The sequence below is a fragment of the Mytilus edulis genome, chromosome 3 (genome assembly GCF_963676685.1).
Source record: "Mytilus edulis chromosome 3, xbMytEdul2.2, whole genome shotgun sequence".
Taxonomy (NCBI): domain Eukaryota; kingdom Metazoa; phylum Mollusca; class Bivalvia; order Mytilida; family Mytilidae; genus Mytilus; species Mytilus edulis.
This window is the reverse complement of record NC_092346.1, coordinates 27,841,712-27,859,599: the sequence shown is the minus strand read 5'-3', so window position 1 is coordinate 27,859,599 and position 17,888 is coordinate 27,841,712. Positions and strand designations below refer to the sequence as shown.

The window sequence follows — 17,888 nt, the reverse complement described above, 5'->3', positions numbered from 1 at the left end:
GTGTGTATGCTTGTTTTTATTATTGTTTGAATTGACTCATGTGGATATAACTGTATTAATAAAAATGTTCTCAAATTCTGGCTTACATTTTGGTTCCTTGTTATTATTATCATTACGTTTTTGGGGTACTAAATGATAGAATTTGTGGGAAGATTTCCCCAGTTTTAATGTAAATTATTGATAAAAATTACATGTTTCCCTTCAATTTCAAAATTGAATTTAGTATCACTTGATGGACTAGCCATAATTTCCTCTTTTTTAATATTCAATTCTATATAATTTAATTTTGGATGTAACGCGTCTTCTGATTGGCTGACGTTATTTTGTTATCAGCCCATAGACATAATTTAGTCATGTGACCGTGACGTCATCAACGTTTTTCGTAGTTTTCTACGGTTTAAAATAGTATTTAGAATTAAATTATAAGAAATGAATGTAATATTTTTTCTGTCTGTTCGAAATAACATAAAAAAAAATGTGGTGCACACTGTTAAATAACTCGCGACGCGCGTTATTCAGTGTGCACCAAATTTTTTATGTTATTTCTTCGTAGACAGAAAAAATATTACAGTCATTCCTTAAATGTACAGTATTATACATCTATCAAAAGGAAAGAAAAACTTAAGAACAAAAGAACAAAATACAAATGAATGCACTCACCAACTTCGTCAAATAAATGTAGAGGGGTCTTCTGTTGGGATAAAAATTAATCAAATTGTTGTACTCTCTGAATCCAAAAGAGACTACGGCACACATGTGTATGTAAAAAAAATGTTTACATGTCTATAAATATTAAGTTTGCTGTTGTTTTCTTTATGTGTTTTATTATCATATAATAAAATTTCGTAAAATGTTTTCAGATTTATTCGAAGTCTAATAGTTTAAGATAATTTCTGTAAGGAATCTATACTATTAAACGAGAAGACCTCATTTTTGGTGTCGCTTCTCCTCCTTTCACAATAAATTAATCATCATGCCTCTGTGTCCTATAGGTAAGATGTATAGTCGCATTTGTCATCCATTCTTATGATCATTAAGTTTGGGTTATTTTGGGATAAAAAACGAAAAAGAATGCGTCCGGATATTTTCCCGTCATTGGACCAAATTTTAAGTCAGATTAGACTTCCGGTTTGTGTTTTTCTGTACTTCGAACATACAAAGACTATGAAATAAAGTATATGAATTTGCTTTCTGTTATCATTTTGAGTTTAAGCATGCATCATCCTTGCTTAACGTGTTTCAGTTTGGGTTATTTTGGGAGGAAAACGAAAATGAATAATATTTGTTATTTACTATCAATTAGTTCACAGTGGCGGATCCAGAACTTTTCATAAGGGAGGGGGCGTTACTCTCATGCTTCCCCATATAATCAACAATTTTTTTTCAACGAAATTGGGGGCAGCCCCCCGCCTGGGATCGGCCGCCTATGGTTTATTAATAACGGCGGTCACTGTGGATATATTTCTATATACTTACAAACATTTACTATGAATTACTGTATTTGTTATAATTTACTATAAATTCCAATGGTTATCTTGGGGGGGGGGGACTCTTTACTATTCATGGCGTTCACTGATGTATATATATAAGTACCTTTGACTTTTGATACCTCTCCTGAAATTCTCTATGAAAATCTGTATTTGGAAAATAGAAGGAGGGCAAACAAATGTGCCCAGTCCCTAAGTACCTTTGAATTTTGATACCTCTCCTGAAATTCTCCAGTCAGTATATTTTTTTTGACAGTTTACATACGCTTTATTTCGCCGGGATTTCGCGGGTGTGTTCTAGTATTGTTTAATTCATCGAAATCCAGACCAATTTTCCCATCAAAAATATTTTGTTTCCCCTTCAACAATATTTTGTAAATGAACACACAACAGTAAATTCATAAAGAGTTAAGGATTTTAGACGATATAAAGGATTCTTTAATAAGAGAAATATAATGTTGACCAGTAAGTTACAATTCAAACTCTTGCATCTAAATGTGAGGACTACTTTATGTATAAACCTTGTATAAGTGTTTAACTATGCATGTAATAAAAGGTTCTAAATGTTTTCCTGAATTACGGCTTGGCTCTCAAATATGTGATATATATCCAAAAAGTAATTTCTAAATTTTATAAAGCTATAGACTGAAATAATGATTACTTCTATATGATTTCATGGCAAAAAGAACTTCTTAAGCTTTTTTTGTAGTGTTGTGACAAAAAAACTATATTATTTTTTATCAATATTCCTACAAATGTATACTCGATTCAATCTGGTATTGAAATGTCTTTGTTCCGTTACAAATGGGGAACTAGTTTTAAAACTATTTTGCTTAATAACTATAGATTTAGCTTTATTTACGAACAAACTAAGTTGCCAAATGAATAATGTTGTAAACCCTCATTAGTTTCAGATAATAAAAGTAAAAAAGCATCTATATATAAAATCAGAAGAGAGTTTATATTTGAGAAAAAAAACTAGTGTCACTGGAATTTCTACAATCCTTGTCTTTGTAAAATTACATCATTCATAAATATATAAAATAATGTAGGACTAGATGATTCGCCTTATTTTGTCCTTCTTCAAATATTAGAATATTGTAAAAAAAATCTTAAAAGATTTTTTTCTATCGTGTTGTTCTTTCATTAAATTGAGAACAAAATTATAAAAACAAATTGAGTCTTGAATGCATTTTTCACTTTAAAAAAAGTTATAAATAGTGTACCAATTAGTGATCTTCAATTTGTCCTTACAGTTGACATTTTGGTAATTGTTAAAAAAAAAAAAAAGGTGTTTTGTAAAGGTCAGTGATACACCAACGACACAAACACTCTAATAACAACACATAGTTTTCTCATATTTAAGGGTTTTTTATGAGATATAGACAACACCCGATCCAGTATAAATCCTATTATTAAGCATGCTGTATATGTGTGGATTTGGTAGTCTTCATTAATGACTATTCTGTATGAATTTGATTGCTTGCCGATGCAAATGTGTATCTGGGCACATACTTCTATATTGTGCAAGTATACTGCTGGAATATCTCTAAGGTTTTCCCATTTATGTAAATAGGGGAAAGGGTTAAGATTTTAGATAGCTAGTTCAATCGCGCAGCATGTTCATGTGCTAGTCCCAAATACGTTCCTATTTTTTCTAGCTCCCAATGTTTTTGTCGCTTTGAGTATTTGGTGTTGTTGGTCGATCCTTGATAGTACGATGACCTATAGTTGTTAATGTCTGTGTCATTTTGGTCTTTTGTGGATAGTTGTCGCATTGGCAATCATACCACATCTTCTTTTTATATTTTGAGATTCACACTAGTATTGTCTATTATAAAGAAGTAATGTTACACCGTTTTGTTACCTCTGTGGGATTCCAGTATATAAATGTCCTTCTATTTCTAGAAGGAACTAGTTCACACCCGCAAAATCGCGGGCATTCAGAGCGTAGTTTATAGTATGTAAAGTGTTGTTGGAAGAATTATGTAAAATATTGAATGACTGGAGAATTTAAGCAAAAGTATCATAAGTCAAAGGTTATTGGGGACAGGAAAATGTGGTTTTTTTTTATCCCTCCTCCTTTATTTCCAAAATTCCCAATTTTGGTTTTCTATCAATTTCAATATGAACATAATACATTTAGTGGGGAATTTCAGCAAAAGTATCATAAGTCATAGGTTATTGGGGACAGGAAAATGTTTTTTTTTATATCCCTCCTCCTTTATTTCCAAAATTCCCAATTTTTGGTTTTCTATCAATTTCAATATGAACATAATACATTGAGTATGTTATGAAAATTTAAGTAAGGAGCCTGTAATTCAGTTGTTGTCGTTTGTTTATGTGTTACATATTTGTATTTCGTTCATTTTTTGTACATCAATAAGGCCGCTAGTTTTCTGGTTTGGATTGTGTTACCTTGTCAGTTCAGGGCCTTTTAAAGCTGATTATGCGGTATGGGCTTTGCTCATTGTTGAAGGTCGTACGGTGAACTATAATAGTTGTTAATTTCTGTATCATTTTGGTCTCTTGTGAAGAGTTGTCTCAACATGGCTATCATACCACATCTTCTTTTTTTGTAATCAATGAATTTTGTAAAAGATTTAATAACTGGAGAATTTCAGAAAAGGTATCAAAAGTTCACATGAATAATTTTAGCGCTTATATAAATCTGTATATTATGAACATTCATTACTATATAAATATAGTGTATTTACTTTCAATTTTAAGTTTACTAATCGATCCATGGTGGTCATTGATATAGTATACAGACCCTCTCTATTTAATAAACTATGTGACCAAACTTGAAAATGATAGCAGATAGAATTCTTAAAATACAGTATACAGAAAAACGCAAACCGGAAGTCTAATCAGACTTAAAATTTCGTCCAATGACGGGACAATATCCGGATGCCTTTTTTCTCGTTTTTCTCCCAAAATAACTCAATCTGAATAATCATATGAATGGATGACAAGTGCGACTATGCACTGTACCTATAGGACACAGAGGCGTGTTGATTAATTTATTGTGGAAAGAAGAGAAGCGACACCAAAAATGAGGTCTTCTCGTTTAATAGTATAGAAGATATATTGTCGAAATTTAAAATCTCTTTTTAAAATGTTTTGTCAATATATTAGCTGTATAATAATAAAAATGATCATCATCATTTGATTTTGTTTTCGCAATGTTAATGTGGAATATTTTTCTCTTACTATAATAAGTTTACTCTTTTTAAATATTTATATTATTTAGATCTCATTTTTGAAGAACAACTCTACCAGTTTGTTGCCTCATTGGTCAGTCTTAGTTAAGTAAATTCCTTGAAAATTTAAACTTAAATTCTGAACATATGATATAGGTGTGGTATTATATACAAAATTATACAAAATAATATAAGAACAAAAAATGATATAGATGAAGGTATGCTTCGAACAGTTTGTTCAGACTAAGTCGAATTTACAGTTTTATCATTTTTTTCAATTTTAGTTTAAATACTTTCTTTTCGCTGCATGTATCTAAGCCGGTTTTGCTTAAACCAATATCTGACCACAATCGTTAAAGCTCGCAATGAGTTGTTGTATGTTAATGTCTAAATTCTTTAAATGTATGAAAGTTTGAAATTTTGTCAAGTTTGTGTGAATATGCATGTATTTTTAGAAAAAGTCTATTTTATGTGTGTAACCTTTTTAAAAATGTTCAGAATATCGCAACGTACTTTTAAGGTTTCTTTTATTCACCAAATTTTGGATTTTAAAAGAAATAGTTTTACGAATATATTGACATTTTTAATGATAGTGATGTTTTTATTTATGTACACTGTATTTATTGTATTTATAGTTTGTTTGACGCAAACACTAATACCCTGTAGGTGTTTGCCCCCGATGTAAAGGGGTAGTTTCTCAATAAATATATATATATACTTAAAACTGAAAAATATGGCTTTTAAAATTTCAGCTCGCTTGTTATAGACCGTGCCTCAGATTTAATGGTCCACAGTTTCTAAAAAAAGATAAGCAGTGAACGGATTTCAGTGAAACGTGTTTTAGAAGACTCAAAGAAAGATTTTGAATTGTTTGCTTCTCCTAAATGAGTAAAATGTTTCAATAAAACCGTAAAAAAATATTTGTTGAAGGCCGCGTACGGTGACATATATATATATATGGTTGTTAATGTCTGTGTCATTTGGTCTCTTGTGGAGAGTTGTATCAATTTTAATTGTAATAATTTTTCGTAGGGTTTCCCAATGAAAAGCATAAACACGGACTAGTGATCATGATACAACCTGATTAAAAACACACAAAAAATCAGTTCAATTCCAAATATTGAATTATTATAAAAAGTTTACATAAGGAATTTCCGAAAACGATAATAATCTCAAACTTCTTGTGTATGAAACATTGAAACAAATTGTTAAAAAAGGCACAATCTAAAACTCAAGTTTAGTTGAAAATACGGATTATATCACCAAACTTGAAACTACACAACCATTAAGTCAGCTTTTCTACAAAATATCACAAAAAAATCTACAGGATATTTGAATAAGTTATGATAATAAAAAATCAAACATGCTCTAAATAACTATCAAAACAACAACTGATTGCAATCATTCAGTATCCCAATTAAAAACAATTAAATGTGTTTTTTTAAGAGAAGGGGACTAGATCGTAATTGAATTATAAAATTTTGTACTATTATGAAAATAAGAAAGATGGTACAACTACAAATGTATCCGTAAGATTCCAAATGACGCGGATGTAAGCAACTCTTCTCTCTAGTGTCGGTAGTGTATTTATACATGCCGTTTTCTTGTCATATATCATAAATGTCTTGGTAACTTTGCCACAAATCTTTTATTATAAGAAAAAAACAGAGACATATATACACATATGTATATATGTGTATATATGTTTCTGGAAAAAAGAAATATAAGCTATAGGTTTATTTTTACTAAAATAAAGGAGATCTTTCTGCACCAAACCAATATTTACAAGAAAAAAGAAATATAAGCTTTAGGTTTATTTTTACGGAAATAAAGAAGCTCCTGCACCAATCAATAATTTCTTAAGAAAATCACTTCCAAATTTCGTCCATTTAGTTAAAATAATGATGAGGAAATTCAAAATTAACAACTCCTAAGTTACTGAATTTCTAAGAATATTCAACTAAGATGCAGTGCACTTTCTATTAAATCTGTTAAATCATAATATTTTACGTATTCAAGTTAACTTTTTGTTTGTTTAGTTTTTGGGAGTGGATATCCACAAACGCTAACTCTCCTAAAACAGTGACTAGATCAAAGTGCTATTTGTCATTGTGCTTTTTCTTCTTGTTATTTATTTTTTTCTTGTTGTTTTTTTTTAGTTATTATCTTTGTGGTAAGCCATACACAACCATTTTTTTAATATGTTTCTCTTTTTGGTTGTGAATGTATCCATAGGGTATACAAAAAATTGAAACAATATACCAGTCATATAATTTCGTACGCAAGATAAATAGTTCGTCTGCAAAATCAAAATCATGTTAGGAGTTGAAGAGCTTTGCCCCACTTTAGATTAGTGATTTTCGATGATTTTTTTTAGTTTTTCACACTTTTTAATTTTCTGAGGAATGCATTATACTCCGATTGACACTTAATTTACTAATTTTTTGTTGTTTTGTTTTTGCACATAATATTTATACTGAAATTTTGGTAGATCATTAATTTCTAATATCAACTACAATTTTGCGTTCCCACAAGTTTTGGCTATCCTACGGTATTTATTTGGTTCAAAGGAAATACAGCGTCATCATCATGAAAAAGAAGTGCGGGAATCGGTGTCGTACCAGGATGAACTGTAATCTATCCGTTATTCCTGCCAGCGGTAGTTCCTAACGCTATAACCATCTGGTTGCACAAGCATTTTGTACTCGATATTCAAACTCTGCCTGTCAATAAGATATCTTCGTTATCAAACTCTCAGATATTTTTTGGTAATTAAATTGTTCAAATGATTTTTGAAGATGTGAAAGTTGCACGTTATGGCTAATCTTGTATATGATATTATATAAACTCGCAGATAAGTAAAGATTTTCTGATTCAAAAAGTTTTGATAATTCATGTTGGTTAATTATCATACTTGATTTAGAAATGAGTATAAAATGCACTGCAATGGCCATTTTTGTATTTAATTTTAGTGCTATCCTCGTGTTTTCTCGAGGTTTTTTATAATATGAATATGTACTGAATCATAGCGAATTTTGTCACAAAACATGTTTTTTAATAAATAAAAATGTAAAATATACAGTAGCTGTAAAGTGAAATCATGCACCTTTCTTCTTATAAAAGGAAACATTTAAAACACAAGATATTTATATCCCCCCCCCCCCTTTTGACTAACAAAAACATCACGTTTTGCTTTTATAATCTTAATACATATTAACCAATTACTCCATTCTAAAACGAGTTTTTTTTAATTATATCCAGTCCTGAGACATTATTTTAATGAACAAATGAGGAGTTACAAAAATTACACATACGTGTATGCATTTATCCACAAATTTTAAAGACATTTCAAGTTATCCGTTTTATCATAAGCGGGGTAAGAAAAGAAGAATTAAGATGACAAGCGTAACCTATTTATATTGGGTTATTTGTTAGTACGAACATATACTGTATATTTATAATGTATGGACCTAATAAAAATTCATGAAGGAGTTGATTGGGGTTATCTCATAATTTTAAGGTTAAATGCAGTTTAATTACATTAAAACCTGTAGACTTCAGTAAATAATGTGATGCAAGGGAAACGTTACTGTTCCTTGTGTGTATAATTATTGTGTGAATAACTTACTGAATAAACCAACATTTTTCATATATATGAACATTGAAGTTTATTTTTGTCACCTAAATTTTCATATCAACATTGAAAAGAACAACAGAAGCAACGTAAATAAAACTGTATTTATAAGTTTAAACATATAATACTGTATTGTCCGAAACATTGGTAACAGATCATTCAGACTCAAGTTTTGCTACTTAGAACGTCTTCTCCAAAAGTTAATTTATGTAAATACAATTTTTGTTTCGTATTATATTGTGTTTAATTTATTATCTTTTGTCTGTTTAGCATCAGCATTTTTACTTATTTAAATAGAAATAATGTGTTTTATACTGAAAAGTTATACAAATTATGGTTAAAATCAAAGTATGGAATATGGGTAATTGGATAAATAGGAGGAATTTAAACAAATAAAATTTTGTAAGGAAAATACAAATACATTTGTTTATTTTCAAGAACGATATATAGTCTTTGATTCTTTGTTTTGTTATAAGGTTGTAGAACATATTTTGTATCCTCCCAATAAAATGCATGATCTGTTTTTTATTGTTGTAAAGATCTCCGAAAATTCGATTTTTTTTTTTGATTTTTTCAAATTGTCAACCTTAAAAATGCCATATGTTATATATTTTCAAATTACGCATCGATATAAGTTAATACAATATCAATTTTATAAACATGAAAATACGAATTTTGAAAACAAATTGACAATGGGGTCTTTTTTAAGACAATTAAACCATAAATAACTTTGTAAGGCGGCATATGTTTGATTTTTTTTTAATAAAAATTAATAAAATATATATGAAAATGAAAAGAAATAAAAAGAGAAAAATATAATGTAAATAGAATTTACTATAACATTTTTAAAACCATTCAACTTCATGTGTATTTTTGTTAAGCGGGGATTGCAAACAGCTCATCTAAAAGCCACGAATACATGTAAATTTCTAATATTGTACTTCGAATGTAATATTGGTAAAAAAAAAAAGCAGTAGAATTACCCCCTACTTTTCTATTTATCTTTAAATAAAATATGCAAATTCTAACTTTTTTTAGATATAAATAAAGGAAACAACGATGCTATGTATACATGAACAATGTACGTCTGCGACATTTGATGCAGCAGTTTGTTTCCAATGTTTAAACAAGATAATCGGGAACGTCTTACCTTCGTTAAATATTTTCAATCCGTTTTTCATTTTTCATTTTTATTTTGAAAAAACAGCCCAAAACAGCAAAACAGATCCGGGATGAACGTTTCCCATGCATTGAAAACATTGAAATTTCAGAAAGCACGTGTATTGAAAACCTTGAAAATTCGGAAACAGCTATTACGTCAAAATTATTTTCCTTTCCACTTATTTAAAACACTGCAATTCTCTTGAAATACCCGCAATGCACATACACAACGGAGAAATTATTTTAATTTTCCTGTTTTTTTTCAAAAACATGTACACATGCAGGTAAAAATTATAAATGTTATTGTATTGGATCATGGGCACGCCATAATCTGCGTAAGATTCAAATTGCACGACGCGTCAATTAGAGGAATCCAAGTGTGCTGTTCCAGAACCTTCCCGAGTCAATTACCATACCAGGGCTTAATTCTGATGCTTTTCTCTTCATTTCGTTAATTGAAATTTAATTATCATTATTCTCATATTTGTTATTTTGAATAACATGTAGATTTTTCGGGTAAGCTTTCTTTATCATATTGTCACGCAAACAAATGATAATTTCATTGCGGTAAATTTTGATTTCGGGATATTTTTAAAAATTCCTTTTCCATCAAACCATCAAATTAAATAAAACTGAAAAGTCTCTAATATAACTTTCAATTGAAATTTAGATTTTGAGTACTTTGTTTTTTTTATTTTTTATTTTTTTTAAATATATTAGTAAGTTAAAAGGGGGAAGTCACATGATTTATCAATAATGAAAGTGTATAATGTTTCTATTGACTTGAAATCATTGGGGATGGAATTCTGACAATCCATAAAATAATTAATTTGTACAATTTTATTCATTTGAACGTTAATATATTAATATATGAACGAGAGCAAAGACCTGCTGTTATTCGCTGGTAAAGCTGTAGTTGATTTTCATTAGCTCGGAACTATTTTCAGTGATCCGTAGGAGGAACTTAAGATTACCATGATTGACACTAAAACAAGTAGCGACCAATCACCGTAAACTTATGATGTTATTTGAAGTTTGCGCCGGCCCATGGCCAATTTTCAACAGACCTAAAAGTCACAGTAATGCAACTAGTGACATACAAAACTGCAGACACTTGATTTACTGTGAGACGCTTTAAACTTTAAAAAATGAACTTTTTAAGTCGATAAATTTCGAGATTACCTTGTTCTATTAGCCCTTGAGAAGTTCTGGACAAGAAAAGACTTTTAACGAAAGATTAAAGCGAGCAGTTTTGATGCTTGAGTTATTGTCGCATCCATTAAATATGGGTAAGTTTATTATTTAATATTTTGGTTATTGAACTTTATTAATATATGTAAATTGATACCTTACTAATTATTTAATTACTCCAATTGTAAGTTGTTTCTAAATGGTAAAGAAATACACATAGAAAGATGATAAAGGTGCAACATGTAAACATCTAAAAAAGAAAATAAACAAATCAAATGTCAAATAACTTTTAAACGTGGAAATTTTACAGTTTGATTAATAACGATGAAGGATCAAATGTAAAATCGTTCGCTTAACAATTGAAAATTCATTAAGGATAAAAGAATGATTTGATTGTTTTTCGGTTCAAATGGACGTGTAAATGTGCCGTGAAAGAGAAGTTATGGTGATCAGACAGATTATCAGCGCTATATTGATGGGAACAAGTGGCCTTAAATCTTATATCTAGTTTTCAACGCTTGACCAAAGGCTATTGAAGATTCTTATGAGGACTGTGTATCCCCTCTGGGGCTACAAAATCAAGATACTGAGGACTTTAATTGCATGTGACGGAAAATGTATCCTTCATCACGTCCAGCTATTTTGATGGCGATATCATTTGCCATTTCTCTTAGCATTATCAAAGATATTACATATCAGAATTACATACTTTGGGGGTAAAATACACGATTGCTCGCACTGATAGCGGTTATTTATTTGACATTCAGAATTGTTAAAACAAGTACCTAATTTGAAATAGATACCCAAAAAAATCCAGTAAACAGAGTTAGACAGAATTTTCTGAAAGATATATTTCAAGCAATTTGTTAAAATGTATTTTGATTAGTTTGTGTATTTGTTATGAAGATTACCCTTTTTTTATTTTTGTAAATTGATAAAAAAAAAATATCCTATTTTGATTTCAGAGCAGTCATCTACCTTTGGTGAGGTGAACCAATTAGGCGGAGTATTTGTCAACGGTAGACCTCTCCCAAATGCAATACGACTTAGAATTGTGGAGCTTGCTCAACTTGGAGTCCGTCCGTGTGATATAAGTAGACAATTGCGTGTTTCTCATGGATGTGTCAGTAAAATACTAGCTAGATATAACGAAACTGGTTCCATACTTCCGGGAGCAATAGGAGGGAGCAAACCAAGGGTGACAACTCCAAATGTAGTCAAACATATCAAAATCTATAAAGAAAGAGACCCTGGAATATTTGCTTGGGAAATACGAGACAAATTATTAGCAGACGGAGTTTGTGACAAATATAACGTTCCATCTGTAAGTTCCATAAGTAGAATATTAAGGAATAAAATTGGAAATCCTTCTGGTAGTCCCGGACAACCGCAGCAATATGAAAACAAACCGCCACAACCGGTGGCATGCTCAGCTCCCGCTCCGATATACAATCAATTTTATCCGTATTCGTGTCCAGCACCCTCCATGCCACAAGTTCCGCCGCCACAAATGCAAAATCAGCCACATACTATTGGACATTTTGCAACAAATAAACAACAACAAAATGCGGCTAATTGTGTAACGCCGTGTATGATGCGAGCATGGGCCGCATCTTCACATTCCGTCAATGACATTCTAGGCTTTAGACCACCAGTGCCGCAACAAATGCCACAAGTAATGCCACCTGATAATCAAATGATGACATCTTTAGGACAAAATTATAATATGAATATGAATTATTATGGAATGAAACCAACAACCATGTCACCGATGTATTTACAAAGTTAACAATTTATGAGATATGAAAAAAAGTGTAAGTTTGTTGATTTTAGATAGTAAAATAATGTGCCATATGAACTTCTTTTGTTTTCTGGTTATCTTATTTGGAGGAATTTGAATTGTGGTGACCTACTAAAACTTCTATTAAAAAAGATATATATTTTCATTTTTAGGTTGAAAATCAACACTCGTTTTATTTTAGAGATTATAAATGTTTATCAATGTAATGCATTAAAATGATAACCCGACGAGAAAAAAGTTTCCAATTTCGTGATAACATTTGAACGTATTTTGTACGAAGAATATAAATTATTTTAGATAAATTTGAACTTTCGTTGTATAAATTTGAAGGAAAAATGAAAAGATTTACAGAGGAATTAATTTATTCAAATGATCACAAGTTCACAAATAAAAATTCAATTGTCATCGCTTGAAAGCAAACAAGCTGCTAAATAATTTTTTTTATATTTGTAAATAGAACTAGCAAAATTAAAAAAAGATACATAATAAGATTATTTTTTTTTGCATCAATGATTTCACAAAACATTTTTGAGATAAATGAATCAGCGCGTTTGTAAAGAAACAGAAATTATTATTTTTGAATGTTTTTACACGAATTTTGCCGAAACATGAATAGCAAAAATAAATTCATAATTCTTTAAAATATTCAGCCTTGTAAAAATCAATATAAGTTATAAAGAAAAATCAAGTACCACTCTTTTATTATTTATTTTTTTATTGAAATTCAAATGTTTTTAAAAACTACTTTGAATAATTTGCAAACAGAAAACCGTACTTTTTCTTCAGAAACAATTACACTTAAAGCAGAGATATTGTATAATACATTTTTTTCTTCAATATTATTGTATTATATATGTCTCTTCTAAAAGTAAATAAAATGAATTAGTCAAAATTTAATGCATGATTTAAAATTGAAATTTGAATTTCTAGTGTTTCAAAAATAAATGCTTAAAAACTGAAATATTACATGGGCATATCCATATGTATTAAGAAGACACAATTACCAACCAATCATTCAATAAAAGAAAAATAAAGTATTAAATGAATTTTACACGAATTGTGCTGATATTATGCAAAATTCAAAATTATTTTTATATTTCTAAACTGTCCAATAAAAAACATGAATTGTGGATATTCAGTTTAATTATCATAGTAAAAGCATAACTCATAACTAAATACTTTCAAATCAATCAATTTTGATCAAAAGAAAATCTAATTTAGTTAAATGAAACATACACGTAGCAGTTATTATAAAATTTATTTCGAAAGAGATTAGGTCACTATTTTCTATGTTTTGTATTTTTGGCATCCAAAGTGTCATTGAAAATTAATGGAACCTATTTTCTAGAATTTTAATACAGCAAATGTCTGATGATATTTAACAGTTTTTCAAATAAGTTTTCAAAATGTCTCAATTTTAAAAACTCAGATTGACAATTAATGCTGGTTCGTGCAGACTTAATATAAGAGATCTGAATTGGGTTTACAGAATAGAGAATAATGTCCAAAAACGACCGAATAATGGGCTGAAAACAAAAAGAAAGAAAAATAGACTCCCCAAAATAAAAAATAATGGTGGTTTTTTTTATATAAAGAATAGAGAAAAATGGACAAAATATATAAAGAATAGAAATCACTGGTATAAAAACTAAAACATAAAGAACTTGAAAAACAACCTTACAGACCCTCATATATATAAAAACGATTATCATTTTCAAGTGAGATTGTAAATTTTTGTATTGAATGACATTCAGAACCAACATGAATTAATTTGAATTTGATAGTTCATGAATGCACTTTTAACAGATAATTGATTTTGGTTTAAGTGTCATTCCTGATTATTTTGGAAATACTATCTTATATATGCCAAAATGAACGGCTTTTTTGCCAGCTTTTAACATCTAGCATTGGCTTAAATGTTCTGAGCTATATGTCTTTATGATGTTTACACATGCGAGCTTGTATTACCATGCATTCAATTATAGACACAAAGTTTACAGAATTACTTATGTTGTGAAATAAAGATAGAGGAAACAGTGCCTAGACACAGTCGAAGTCAATTTCTGGGATCAAAATTATCTTCCCTTTTGAGTCTTGCATTTCGCTTTGAATATTAGCTAGGTACTTCTAAATAGATTTCATGCACACATCAACGTCAATAGCACAACACAAGAACATGACTGTGCACAGTGTCCTGCAAAATTCTAATTTAAGAAAAAAATCAGTTCAATATGCGTTTTTGCCATCATTCATGCTGTTTGAATTATCAAATAATTTTGTATACCCACCCACCAAAAAATAACGCATGACATTTGTATTGTTTGTATATTTGGATTGTCAAAGAGTCCTTTCTTGTGAAGAAGTCTTGTTTTTTTTTAATTTTTAAGTCAAAGATAAAAGGTACCTATTATTGGGATATTCTAATATTAAAAACCATATGAAACTATATCAATAAAAAGTCCAGAAATTTTAAAATAACAGCCGAAATAAAGAAGGAACGACTGCAATTAGATGAATCAGTAATTGTGTTGCTGTTCTTTATCTTGCTCCATTTCAGTAAAATTTATAAAATGTCCATATCATTGTATCCTGTGAATCATTTAGTCAGTTTTGTATAAAACAACAACTCCCTTTTCAAACAGCACCTCAGTATCAATGACTAATAGATGTCTCTACAGCGACGCCTTTGCCTTGTAAAATCTAACATAAAGATATGATATACATGTAGTTACAAAACAAAACATAAAAAAAAACTGTCGAAAGCGTCATTTAGTTGGTTAAAACAGATATAGATATATAAAACGATATTATTTAGCGAGATGTGTAACTGCCAAATGGGACAGTCGCCCACTGAGGATCAATTGGAAAAAGTAAATCAGCCGACGAATAGATAAAGATACTAAAGTGCTCTGCATGTACTTTGTGAAATAGTAGTTTTCTGGTGTTATATTGCATAGTCATAGCATAGAGTGTATGTGCCTTTTTAGCACAATATATAGATTGTGGATACAGTAGAATCGGTGTATTCGCGTGCTTTAGGCATATACTCCTTTTCTTTTGTCAGTTTTGATTAAATTGATACGGTAGCATTTTCTCCGTAATTCATGTGTGTGCACCTTTATGGTGAAAGCTATTACACCAAGAGTTCCAAATGGTAAAGTTGAAATCATCCTTTCATAAATTTTACGGACGCCATCACGAGTTGGTTGACCATTATCGAATAACCGTTTCACAAATGATATCGGATTTGTTCATTACGTCGTAACTACAATTCCCTTCCCATTCATGAATGTGACCTACCGAATTAGACTATTTACCGGATTTGTTATCACATAAGCAACACAGGTGTCACATATGGAGCAGTATCTGCTTATCCTTCCGGACCACCTGAGATCACCCCTAGCTTTTGGTGGGGTTCTTTTTCTTATTCTTTAGTTTTCTATGTTGTCATGTTTGCCTGTTTGTCGTTTTCACTTTTAGCCAGGGCGTTGTCAGTTGATTTTCGATTTATGAGTTTGACTGTCCCTCTGGTATCTTTCGTCCCTCTTTTATGTTTGGCTTGATATATTTTTAAGATGATTTTTAAAAATTGATGTCGACTGCAGATCTTTGATAGTCCCTGTTTAATATATTCACATTTTTGGTTTGGATTCGAGACGATTTAGGGCTTGAATGTATTGCATATATTCACCTGTCTATTGCTGAAGGCTTAGATTGACTTTAAAAGTCTTTGCGGGTTTGTTGTGTTTCTTTTGCTTGCTAACTCATTATTAGCATGTACCCCTGCACCTTTTTCTATATCCTCATAACTAGTTTACGTTACAGCTTTCTTAAAAGTTTACAGTTTAATGAAGGACATACATGAGCAAGAATACGGTAGCTATATGTGAAGCCGGATCTGCTTACCTTTCAGGAGCACCTGAGATCACCCCAAGTTTTTGGTGGGCTTTTGTTGTTCAGTCTTTAGTTTTCTATTTGTGTTTTATCTGCTATTGTATGTCTGGTTGTTTTTAAGAGATGGCTTCAGTTTATTATCGACTAATGAGTGTTATTGTCCCTCTAGTATCCAAGTAACTAGACCTTATACATGCACCAAATGTGATGTGGTTTAATCAGTTTCCCGTGCGCACCTCCCCCTTTTTACCTACATTGTATTTAAACTGTATTTGTAAAATTAAAACACACAATAAGAATCCAGCACATTACAGTTACTAACAAAATAATCACTATATATTCTGCACAAGGGGGGAACGAAAGCAAGGTCAAAATGTGCTTGCTTCTAGATAAATCATGAGCCAAATAAGCTACATCTAGTGGTTGGATACTTCTGCTCAAGAAACGAATTCACAAAAAACACGCGTAAGAGGTTTCATGCAGTCTCTATTTATATATATAGAAGAAGAAATCTCCTTGACATGTAATTTTCCAAAAATACTATTAATATATAATACCTAAATATGTTACATGACAAGGTAATGATATAATTTTTCAATATCAATCAACACAAAATTTATTAATCTATTGACTTTTCTGTCCGATTTATTGAATAATGTAATATAGATCGTTTAAAGACGAAATGATCAAATATTAGAAACAGCAAAACGATCTGAAAAGAAAGAAAAGCTCCAATATTGAGGATTAGAATCTGTTGACAAGTATGCTTGCAACATGCAGCTCTCGTGCGATCAAATGTCGAACCATTGACATCAGAATAAAAAAAAATGTATTGCAACGGTAGACAAAAAAGACTAAAGCAGGGTTTTCCTATGTTTTCATTGAAACTCCGAAGAAGTTTACGGCAGTGGATACTTTAGATATAGTTTCAAGTACGCAGTTTCTTTTGTCTTTTACTTAACAACATATGCATGGTTTCGATAGCAAAAGTGGGATTTTTGCACGTAATCCTGGTTAACAACCCCTACACATTTTGTTCTTGTGCAAAATAAAGGACAAAGTAGTATACCGCTGTTCAAACGTCATAAACTGATTGAGAGAAAACAAATCCGGGTTACAAACTAAAACCGAGGGAACACATCAACTATAAGAGGACTCTCACGAAACAACATACCCTCCCCCCCCCCAAAAAAAAAAGCGACAATGCAAGATACCAAGTCAGGCTGTCCTGACAATGTTGGTCACTGTTGTTCGTCTTCATGTCTACATTCTTGTTTAGAAGTCAAGTCACTTGGTGATTTAGTGGTTGGTGGAGTATTGTGATATCCTGTATGTATTGGTAATTCTTTTTATATTTTTTTTTGTATAACATTTTAAATAACCGTACCTAAAAACATAAATGTTCTTTTATATGTAGTTTATGTCTCTGCTAAAAATAAGGTCAAAATATTTGCAAAACTACAATCAAAAGATCATTCTCAAACCATTGTTTTATCATTTTTTACAAATGTTCCGAA

At 30.4% G+C, this 17,888-nt stretch overlaps 1 protein-coding gene across 1 annotated transcript; it reads left to right on the top strand.

The window, feature by feature from the left end:
• The first annotated feature begins 10,488 nt into the window (after positions 1 to 10,488).
• Positions 10,489 to 12,534, top strand: LOC139516138 (paired box protein Pax-1-like). The gene is made up of 2 exons (XM_071306018.1): positions 10,489 to 10,774; positions 11,642 to 12,534. Exons 1-2 carry the CDS (start codon positions 10,741 to 10,743, stop codon positions 12,463 to 12,465), a joined length of 858 nt encoding a protein of 285 aa, XP_071162119.1. The 5' UTR covers positions 10,489 to 10,740; the 3' UTR covers positions 12,466 to 12,534.
• The last annotated feature ends 5,354 nt before the right edge of the window (positions 12,535 to 17,888 follow it).

Bases quoted from the DNA above. Each gene is read 5' to 3' on its own strand.
- LOC139516138 (XM_071306018.1), top strand. From the start codon at position 10,741: ATGCTTGAGTTATTGTCGCATCCATTAAATATGG. The intron at 10,775-11,641 runs GTAAGTTTATTA...TTTTGATTTCAG, and splicing joins GTCGCATCCATTAAATATGG to AGCAGTCATCTACCTTTGGT.